The sequence below is a fragment of the Manis pentadactyla genome, chromosome 4 (genome assembly GCF_030020395.1).
Source record: "Manis pentadactyla isolate mManPen7 chromosome 4, mManPen7.hap1, whole genome shotgun sequence".
Lineage (NCBI taxonomy): Eukaryota > Metazoa > Chordata > Mammalia > Pholidota > Manidae > Manis > Manis pentadactyla.
The window spans coordinates 72559364-72571366 of NC_080022.1; the positions used below are offsets into that span (position 1 = coordinate 72559364).

At 32.8% G+C, this 12003-nt stretch overlaps 1 protein-coding gene across 2 annotated transcripts in view; it reads right to left on the reverse strand.

The window, feature by feature from the left end:
• The window catches only part of SYDE2 (synapse defective Rho GTPase homolog 2), a 41297-nt gene that overhangs the window by 14496 nt on the left and 14798 nt on the right, over positions 1–12003 (reverse strand). For both annotated transcript variants that reach the window (XM_036890271.2, XM_036890270.2), the window contains exons 3-4: positions 10864–11966; positions 7303–7429 (exon numbers count right to left, since the gene is read on the reverse strand). In XM_036890271.2, coding sequence (XP_036746166.2) covers positions 7303–7429; positions 10864–11966 — 1230 coding nt within the window. The remainder of the gene's footprint in view (positions 1–7302; positions 7430–10863; positions 11967–12003) is intronic.

Sequence of the window (12003 nt, forward strand, 5' to 3'; positions counted from 1 at the left end):
AGCACATGAAGTGTGTTCAATGATTATATGGAATTAAATGAGAAATTAATAAATAGAAATTTATCTGGAAAACTCCCTAAATATTTGGCATAAGCTAACATACTTCTAAATAACCTATGGGTCAAAGAAGAAAGAAAGGAAAATTAGAAAGTATTTAACACTGAATGAAAATTAAAACACAACATATCAAAATTTGTGGGATGCAGTGAAAGTAGAGTTTAGAGGGAAATCTATAGCACTAAGTGTATACATCAGAAAGGAAGGAAGGTCCCAAATCAGTGGCCTCAATTTCTATCTTAAGAAACTAGCAAAAAGGAGCAAATTATATTTAAAGCAAATAGAAGAAAGGAAAATATAAAGATCAGAGTAAAAATTAATGAAATAGATAAGGGAAAAATAATAGAGAAAATCAACAAAACCAAAAGTTGGCTCTTAGAAAAGATCAACAAAAGTGACAAACCTTCAACTAGACTGACAAAGAAAAAAAAAAAAAACTCAAATTACTAAAACCAGGAATAAAGAGGGGACATAACTACCAACCTTACAGAAATAAGGATTATAAATGAATACAATGAACAACTGTATGCTGATAAATTAGATAACTCAGATGAAAGTTAGAACTCATAGAAAGATACAAACTACTGACAGTGGCTCAAGAAGAAACAGAAAACCTGGGTTGACTTATAACAAGAGGTTGAATTTGTAATTCCAAAACTTTCCACAAAAGCAAGCCCAGGTCCAGATGATTTTACTGATGAATAGTACCAAATATTGGAAGAATGAATAACAATTTTTTACAAACTCTTCCCCAAAATAGGAGAGAACACTCCCCAATTCATTCTACAAGGCCAGAATTACTGTGAAACCAAAATCAGAGATTTCACAAGAAAACTACAGACCAGTATCTTCTGGGAATATAAACACAAAATTCCTAACAAATATTAGCACACTAAATCCAGCAACATATTTTTTTAAGTATGTTTTATAACCAAATGGGATTTATCTTAGCAATGTAAGGCTGGCTTAATACCTGAAAACCAATTAATATACACAGTTGATCCTTGAATAACATGAGTTTGAACTGCACAGGTCCACTTATACATGGATTTTTTTCAATATATATATTGGAACATTTTTTGGATATTTGTGATAATTTGAAAAAACATTTTCTTTTCTCTAGTTTGCTTTATTGTAGGACTAAAGTATATGATATGTGTAACATACAAAGTATATGTTCATCCACAGTTTATGCTACCAATAAGACTTCTGGTCAACAGTAGGCTATTCGTAGTTAAGTTTTAGGGGAGTCACAGTCATATGTGGATTTTCAACTGCACAGGGTGTTGGCATCCCTAACCCCTACATTGTTTAAGGGTCAACTATACTGTATCAATAGACTCAGGAAAGTCATCAAACAAAATCCAACAACCTTTCATGATAAAAACAACAAACTTGGAATAGAAGGGAACTTCATCAACTTGATAAAGTGGATCTCTGAAAAACTCAATTAACATTGCAACGAATGGTCAAAGACTGAATGTTTTTCTCCTAAAATTAAGAACAAGGTAAGGATGTTCATTCTTGCCACTGCTGTTCAACATTATATTAGAGGTTCTAGGCAGGGCAATTAGGCAAGAACAATAAATAAAAAGGATCCATTTTGGAAAAAAATCTCTATTTGCAGATGATATAATCTCATATATAGAAAATCCTAGGAAATCCACTAAAAAAACTAAGAATGAGTTTGGCAAAGTGAGATTAACATGCAAAAATCAATTGTATTTCTATACACTAAAAATGAACAGAGCAAAAAGAAAATTAAGATAATTCCAATTATACAACATCAAAAAGAATTAAATACTTAGGAATAAATTTAACAAACAAAACACAAAACTTGTGCTCTGAAAACAAAATCATATATTAAAGAAATTAAATAAGACCTAAGTAAGTGCAAAGTATTGCATGTTCGTAGATTAGAAGACTATCATTAAGATGGCAATATTCCCCAAATTAATTACAAAACCTATCAAAATCCTAGCTTCTTTACAGAGATTTACAAGCTGATCCTAAAATTCTTACAAGGGACCCAAAAATAGCCAAAAAATCTTGAAAAATAACAACATCGGAGAATACCTCCCAATTTCAAAATGTACTACAAAGCTTCAGTAATCAAAACAGTGTGATATTGGCCTAAGGACAGAAGTACAGATTAACATGCAAGAGAATTGACAGTCCAGAAATAAATCCTCACATGTATGGTCAACTGATTCTTGATGAGATGCAATTCTACTAGGAAAGAACTGTCATTCAACAAATAGATTCTGGATTGGCCATCTGCATGTTAAAAATCACTTAGGATGATGGTAGGACTTCATTTGCAAATACAACCACAGGTGAGATGCCAGTCTAACTGAATAAATGGGTATGCCCAAGAGTTCTGTAGCTGATGTTAAGTAGGAAGGGTAGAGATGGTGCAACAATGTGCCATGAGCCTAAAAAGAGCCTTATTCCTCAAGAAAGCATAAGCTTTTACTGAACAGTGAAAAGTAATAATCTGGAAAAAGAATCAGAAGTATATTGACCAAATTTCTTCCCTGAAATACATGAAGAGGTATAACATAAATAAAGTTGCTCAGCATATCATAACAATCAATACATGTTAGATGTACAGTGATCATAATAAAGCATTTTATATACAGTAGGCATGCAATAATTGTTTATTCCTATTCCTTAACTTCTGTGCTCTTTACTACCATCATTAATTTTGCAGTCTAAACCTAACTACAATGAATAGCAACATTTGGTGTAAAGAGAACAATTGAGTTAGTTAGAAAGTGGAAGTGCAATTTCTGTAGCTGCCAATATTACTAACCCTTTAGGGCATGATTTTTTTTGAACAGATTCCATATTTATTCCTTAGCGAAACAAAACTTGTTAGTTCTAGCAAAACTCAGTATGCCTTGGTAGTTTGAGACTTGCCCTATAATGCAATTATATTAAATTAAAACCTAAAAGATCTCCAGAAAAGATAACTTTACAACTTAAACATGTATTTTAAAACCCATTATTCTTTATATAATTAATATACTAAACAACCATTAATATATATGGAATTTTAAATTAACCCAAGTTCAAGATTACTTATTTTAATCTTGAGAGCAAATAAGGGAGAATTATCATTAACAAATATTAAGCACTTCAAGTATACTCAATGCACATTATGTCCAATGAGGTAAAAGCTATAGTTCCTTTTGTATATGCAAAGAGTTCACAGGAAAAAAATTATCAAAAGATTTTATAAAATAATACGGAAAAGAGGTATTTATATTATGTTGTGACATATGTATGTGACTACTCATCAACCTAGAAATTAGCTATATGGCCTTAGTCCAGAAACTTAGTGATCTTAGGCCATATTGTCTTCTTAACATCTTTCAAACACATTGGTGACATAAAATTTTAAGATCAGTTTGTAGTGACAATGTTTAACGCTACAGGAGCTACTTAAAGGAGACTTGGGGAAAACTATTATGGAGGAGTTTAGTGCAAAAGAGTAAACTTTTATCATGTACTGGAAGAAAATACAAGCAAATATAAGTAAATGAAGAACTGATCTGGCTACATTTTTTTCAGCTACTGTAATAGGTATTACCATTAAGATGGCAATATTCTTCATGTTAATTACAGATCAACACAAAACCTATCCATATCCCAGTAAGCATTCAATATATGATGGTTGGATGGATGGATATCATCTTTCTAAAAGCAATTGCAGGATTATGAAAATTAATATACTAAGTAGCCTCACTGACTTCATAAGACTCTTTCCCCTGGGAAAGTACACTTGTCCTCTACCAGCACTCACTAAAACAAAAGATTAACTCTTTAGAACCAAAATATTGAAATACAGGTATAAAACCATAGGGATCATTTTTTCTCTGGTAAAACTAACATAGATAGTAAAGATACATTAGAGTAGGTAGATTGAATGTAAAATCATTGACATTTTCTGAGTTAGTGCTACAAATTAATTTTTTAAATTCATTAATCTACCCCACCCTACCTCACTTACTCTTTCTGAACTTACTGCTTACTTTAGTCATACTCTATACATGATACTCAGATCAAATGGCTCTCATATGCTGCCTCAGTATATTTTGTTTGCCAAATCTAGGACTATTCCTCAACGTTTTGCATTCCTTAGTGTCTATACAGTTTAGACATCTTTAATACAGGTGAAGAAAATCAGAAATAATTTGGAAGTTAATGTGCCCAAGGTCAAAGAACACATAATACACATGGTAGGAAAAATGTATATTTAATATGTATATAAGAAAATTATTAATGATTTAAAGATAATTTCTGGCTTATTTCTGATCAAGTTTTCTTTCAAAGGAAAATAAAATAATTAAGGCAACATTAAAATCAAGAAAAGGCATGACCAAATGAACTTTTAGGTACTGAACCTAGGTGCTGATTGTGTAATACTGATGTATGAAGTCTATTATACATTAGGGAGTGCATTCAAATTGAATTTTCCTCCTCAGGAGACTTGCTCTTTTCTAATAATCACTAAATAATATTTTGACTTTCCTAATTTCTCTTCTTGTTCCTTTGGTAAATAAGCCCTATAAACAACTACAAATAGATTTTATGCCTTGAAGTTTGCACCTGATTGAAAAATATCTCATTCGTCTAGAGCACTTCATTCTGTGTTCCAGACAAACCAGCTACTAAGAACACATTAAACTGTGAATAAACTCTATCACTCACGTCATTAATACCCCATTTTTTAGACCCACTGAACTGTTAATTGTTATGTCAAAGTTTACTTAGAAATGTCACTTCACACAGAACAAACACATGAGGCAGCACCATTACTGGCAATTCCCCAAATCAACAATACCCTTTATTTTGAGCCACGATGAGACCTTGGGTATAATTTATTACAATTCCAATGGCATTTCTCAGATGTATCTTAAATCATGTCATTGGCTTTTTTTCAAGAAAGAAAATAGCTCTAGGTTCTTTTGAAAAACAGTTTTACTGAAATGTAATAAATTATGGAGACTCAATTTTAGAAAAGAATGCTATAAATATGACATTCATTGATCTGTTGTTTATATCTTCTGCATATGCTGTAAATTTCCACCTAAAGACCTTCATAGCAAGTAATCAATTCAAACCACATAATTTCATCTTTTGAAATTGTACATATTTGACATAATTTTTGTTTCTAAAATTAAGGCTTCACTAAGACAAAGATCTCCTTTTGTTCATAGATTGTAATTTCCTGAGGTTTGCTATTTGTAAAATTTCTCTTTAATGAATTCATAAAATTTGTCCATAGCTGATTTTTAAATTACATATCACTATGGGAAAAGTTCTACATTTTCTGTAGAAATGATAAGCCCTCTTTCTGTACAAAAATAAAAGTAACCATTATTTCTGATTTGCTAAAATTTATAAGAAAGGAGAAGTACCTTAGTTTGTTTTCTCTTAGCATTAAAATTGTTAGGCTCAAAGTTTGGTTATCCAAGAGTATATATTAAATACTTTATGAAAAAATATAGTCATCCAGGCTTCAGAGATTAGAAACCTCAACTAGTTGGAAAGCCTCAATCCTAAAAAGTAAGCTTTAAAGTATTTCAACCAACAAAATCTTTTTAATATGTACAAGTCAAACCTTCCACAAATTCTCACCTAGAGAATTAATTTTATGTAAAATAAGAAAGCAAATTAGAAAATATTAACACCATTCTAGCAAGCAAAAAAGAATGGTAGTGGACAGTAGAGAGAAGAGAAAGAACTATCAAAACACATAGAAAACCTGGAGCTACCTATTAAAGCATCTACAGGTTACAGGATATGATACCTGAGATACACTTCAAAATAATCCAAGTTTGGGGAGAATCAAATGAGGGTATATAAATGAGACAGGTTTGGTCATGTGTTGATTATAAAAGCAGGTGATGGATAAAGAGGGTTTATCATACTATTTTCTCTATTTTTGAATATGCTTGAAAACTTTGCTAATAAAAAGTACAACAACAAAAACAAACAGAATTATAATCCAATAGTCCCTGAAGATACCAATTAATTATGAACAATCGCATAATAGCCAAAGTCTAAGGCCTTTTTTCTAGTCTCATCTTACATGATTCCTCTACAGAATGATACTGAAACACACCTTTCCTTGAACTCTGTTGTCTCTTGTTTCTCAGACTTTCTGATTCCTTCCCTATCTCTAAAGATTTCACTCTCCTGCTCAAAAATCTTTGATAGATCCCCTTTACCTGCCTCTGAAGTTTGGAGATCCTCCAAGTTTTTGTCTTTTCAAACTTTACAGATAATTGCAAAGCATTAATTACAATACATGCCAATGACTCTCAAATTGTCATTTTCCACCGCAGCCCCAGAAGTACTAGAAATGTATTTTCAGTGCCACACATTGGATACATTCACCACTTAAGTAAATAAAGGACTCCTCAAAACCTACTCATCCTCTCAGTGGTAGATGGGCACTTTCTACTTTGCTTATATATCCACTTAAATCTACTAGTAACTGAATTTCAATATATAAGTTTGAGAAGAAACCCAGTTCATAATCTTTCTCTACATTTCTTCACCAAAAGCACTTGCTCTTCTCTCAGCTTTCTTATTTTTCTGCTAATGGTACTCAATCAGCCAGGTGTCAAGGTCATATCTATCTGAGCCCTCTCTTTTCATATCCTTTCTTCTATTCTTTCCTATTTCTATGCTACCAGACTCCTTCAGCTCTCACTACCTCTTTGCTGGGACTGATGTCAAGGCTACCTAATGGGTTTTCCTTCCTCTGATCTCTTCTAATTTCAGTCCACCACAGAGTTGCCAGGCTATCTCTAAAGATTTCACTCCCCTGCTCAAAAATCTTTGACAGATCCCCTCTGCCTAGTAAATAAATCTAAATTCTCTAATCATATGGTCAATGCTCTTTACATTACCTAGACTCCAGTCACATTGAGCTGTGATGGCATTTTATCCATCTCTTAATGAAGAAAAGGTGTCCTTTTCCTTCTGCTAGCTACTATAGCTAATTTAATGTAGGCTTTACTTCCCCCTAGCATTCACTGCCTGTTTGAGGGCAGGGGTCCTACCTTGGTATCTGCTCACAGAAAATAACATAGCAGTGCTGTGAAAGAAGGAAAATAAGATTTCAGAGTAAAACCAAATTAAATGTAGGCTACAAAATACTATTTCAATTCTTTTTCAGGCAGAGTAGTCTTTCCAGAATGTGTACATAAAATAAAATATATTTATTACCTGTTATTACATTTATATCTGGGTACTGGTTTTCACACAGACCAACAGCTTTGCTGTCCCTCTCAAAAGCCTCTCGAAGTTCTTTCTTGACTGCTGCTGAACCACATAATCGGTACAGGCCTACTACCTAGAAATAAAATTATGGCCACTGGTAAATTTGGTAGAGAAGATATAATAGTACAGTACATAAAAATCACATGAACTTGGCAATCAAATATGTTCTGATGACATTTAAAAATACTTCAGTTTACCAAATTTCACCATAGACTATATTGATTAGTTTAATAAAAACATTCTATTCTTTAAATTCAAACAATATACTATGATTTCTGTAGTGCTGGCTATCTTATCTTAAGGGAAGAAACTACAATCCCTCTTATTTAGTTTTATACGCTCAGCCAGTATCTCCCTGCCCCATGGTCGTGCCCTCTCACATCTTTGCTCCAGACTGAAGTAATACAGCACAGTGGTTAAACAGGGTTTTGGAGTTCATGTAACCCTGTTGTGGTACTCCTTGCTTAGTGAATTTGGGCAAGTTATTCAATCTCTTAAAAACTCAGTTTATACATTAGAAAGTATATAGATGAGATAAGACTCCAGGATACTATTTGTGAAAGTTATCTTTTTAGGGAAAAAAAAACATTATCAGGAAGAAATAAAAACAAATCTAGAACTTTTTAAACTTACAAATTAATTGATTATAAAGTGATGTGGGAAACGGTACTTTCCATCCAGCACAGAATCTATCTCTGAGAGAGGCATCAAGCATGTACTTCAAGTGTTTGATTCAAGGAATCAGCTTCTGAAGCTGGGGTTGTATCCTTTCCTAAAGTATCCTCTCCTTGAATATCTTTATTAGATCTTCCTTCCTTTATTCATCTTTGAAAATATGTATTTGTAATTTCAGCTTTTGGAATAATAAGTTCCATTAATTTATTACTTACCATTGAAGTATTCATATCCTTCTTAAATTCATCCTTTCTGTGGGGTTTTGTGACCCTTAAGTGATCCTACACCTGATGGGCTGTACTCAAGTTAGTTTCTTCTAATGTGATAAAGTTTCCTTTGACCCTGTTTAATATTTTAGTTTCATTTTCTGGATCATGTACAGTTATCTTGCAATGATGTGACCAGCATAGCACATGCTATTCTCAAAAAATGAGTGTACTATGAATGTGGGTAAGAGTAGGAAATTTGAATTTTCTTCTCAGAATATTTCTTGGTTTCTCATTATGTTGATCCTTTTGAACGTAGCAGCACTTCACATTATTTTCTCTTAGAAACAATTATAGGCTCTTTGTTATCTTCCAATGAATACTTAATAGTTTATTGTTTTAAGTATTTTGGATAACATTTCCCTGTCTTCATTATTGACATTTTCCTATATTGAGGCCTGTACTGATTGCCATTTCCTATACTGATGCCCTGTAATATATTCTATCAATTACTGAATGACTCAGAAGAGGTTCGTGTTCTAGCAACCCTGGAAATTTCATTTGTGTACTTCTCCTAGATCATTTATGACAATTTAAAGTGATTCTTAGTTCAAATCCTTGGGGATCTCCATTGTTTGTTTTTACTTTATTTATGTCCTAAAATAATTTTTTTCCATAACTTACTTCAATTCAAGGTGGTCAAACTTCCTAAATAGTCTTTTAAATTGGAAGCATAGGGAACAACTGCAGATTTTCCTTAATTTTCCTGAAGGTTTATTCTTTTAAAAACTATTGCTAAATAAGGCTTACTTTTTTCTTTACAAATACCATGTTGATTTCCTCGACAGGTTGTAGTAGCCTTCAAAGCATTTGGAAGATGCCACAAACTATTTTTATGTGACTAACAAAACCTGACTTTCATAGCAAAAAAAGAAAGATTACTGACTAAAAATGTAAATAAAATCTAAGCAGTATGCAGTCTAAAATGCAGGCACAAAAATTTCGCCTCTTTTGGGGGTAGAGGACACAGGGAGAAGTAAAAGAGACAAAACAAAAGCAAAAAACCTGTTAAAAAACACATTTCCAAATGTACAACTGTAAAATCCACTTTTTAGTTCACAGGAAATAATTCTTTATTGAAATAAATCTTTCTAAACTTTATAAAAATAAACATTGCTAAAAATGTTTTCTTGGCTCTTAAAATAAGTAACAGCCTTATACATCTGCTCTTTATAAAATATTTCAGAATATAAACTGTTAAAATACAGTGCTATTAGAGTTACTTAATTCAATATTCAATTGTAAAAGTTTCTGTTTAATAATTAGCTTTAAAGTCTGCCTAATCTCTGACCTCTCTACATGCTACCTGAAAAAAAATGTAGGGAAACCAGAAAACCTTAAGGAAAAAGTAACTGTACCAAAAGGTGGTTTGGAAATTAAGGGTCTCACTTGCATACAGACAACATAAATTCGCCTTGATTGAATGATACATCCAAGAAGAGGTTTCCAAAGTTCAGATATCCTACTTTTCAGCTTCAGGAACCTATTGCATCTATTTTTATAGATATAAACAAATAAGACCCAGAGAGATTAAGTGACTTGCCCAACATCACACAGCTAATTAATAATGGAAGAGAGACTAGAATCCAAGTTTCCTGCACCTTAATACAAAACTCCACTAAGTTATGCTGTTCTATAATTTCTACTTCAAGTTCAAGGTGAGTTATTTTTAACTCATTTCTACATATAAAGAAATCATATTTTAGATTTTGTATTATTTACCCTAGATGTTTTTAATCACTATTATTAATTCTGATAGCACTAAGGCAGAAATACCTCAGAACATATTTATTTTTAGGTTTGTGTCACAAAATAAATGAATACAAACAATTACTTGTACCTTAGGATAATATCCTCAGTAATATGCTGCTTCTCATTGTCATATTCCACATGTATTAATGAAAATAAAGATAAAGTCTACTAACTGGTTAACATTACATATCTTGTTATAAGTAACACAAGATGTTTTGTTTGTTTTAATGGGCTGCTTTCATCTTCTTATTTAAAAGGAAAAGAGAATTAGATGTATTCTTACTAATAGGACCTCTCCTCATCTTCCATGCTATCCCAAAATTCAGAGATAAATAAGCTTATATTTTCCAAAGAGTGGGACTAGAGGAGAATAGGCAATCAAGGCAGTGAGTTAATTTTAGGAGTAAAGCAGGGTCATAAGAGTCACTGTTGGAACTTTCTACCATAGAAATGTCAAACCATGCAGAAACATTCCTTAAATGAATTAGTCTTTGCCTATGTTATCAGCTCTGACTTCTCCAAGAATGCCATTGTAAAAAAATCTTGATATCCAGGTATAAGGCCTCTGCATCACAACAAAAACTGTGGAACCATCTAGCAGGCTATCAATCACTGACAATGTAGATTAAGGTATCAATTATACCCTAAACAGTAATGGAATAAAAATATAGAATAGGAGTGAAAGAATGCCTAAATGAGATGTTTCTTTACCTTACCTTGAATTCCTTTCCCCAAGATTTACTATAAATAAATTTCATTAATAAAGATACACAAATAGAAATGGGGTCAAGTAGAGAAACAGGTGAAATAATACCTGACAGCCTCTCTTTTCAATTTCTGTAATACATTTCTGTATCAGGAGTGGCATCATCAAACCTGTATTTTCTTTCTCTACAACTTTTCGAATATCAACACCAAATATTACTGGTTCTCGATTTATATCCAGTCCATGAAGAGAATTCTCCCACTGTTCCAGAAGAGTCACTTTCACATAAATAAGACCTCTAGGTTCAAGTCTGACAGCCAGTTGATGTGTCTTTGTCACTCTGAATAAGGTGGGGAGAACAACAGTTCCATGGCAACACACTCGATTTTTTCTTGGAGTGGGTTCCCAACTGAACACTACTAATTTCAAATGCTGTGCATTTTCAATTTCTATGTTGAAAGTGTGATCCATGTCCAAAAATGTTGTCCGACATGTGAGCAAAGCTGTTCTTGCTTTGTTTACTGAATCTACCTGAATAGCACAAAAGACATCTTTTGAATCTATCCGAGGTGGTTTTAAATCCTCAGCACCATAGAAATGCACACTCATGAGCCCAGATATGTATTGCGAACACTTAGGTTGATCAGAAAAGCTGTAATGTCTGAAAGCATCGATATCTATTTCATTCTTGCTACAACTATTGGGAATTATTTCTTTTCCCTTTCCAAATTTGTTTTCAGATCCATGTTTGCTAGATTCAGTTATAAGTTCAGGTGAATCTCCATCACTGAGGTAACCACCTTTGCAAGAATACTTAGAACTCATAGAGGCTCTCTTCTGGTAGCTGTGCTGAGAAGATACACTGGTATCAAGATGGTACCGACTTATAACATTCCTCTTAGCAGCTGTGGTGGTGTTCCCAGTAGGTAAAATAACAGCATGATGAATTTCTTGGCAATTACATTTAGACAAGGAAGGAATATTATCTGGACTGTTTATATAACTAGAGGTTCCTTTAACACTCAGTTTTCGGCTAAGTTCTGGCAATCTTCTCATTTTCATGGAAAGTTTCCTCACAGTTCGTGGAGATTTTATTTTATCCGGCAAAGACCAATTAATTGAACTGCCTTTTTTCATAGGACTAGGGATTGGAGAAGATGGTTCTGTAACTCCCAATTCAGTCTTATTTGTAGCAGTTGGGATCCCAGGACCTTAAAAAAAAAAGAAGAAGATATTATAAGGTGATAT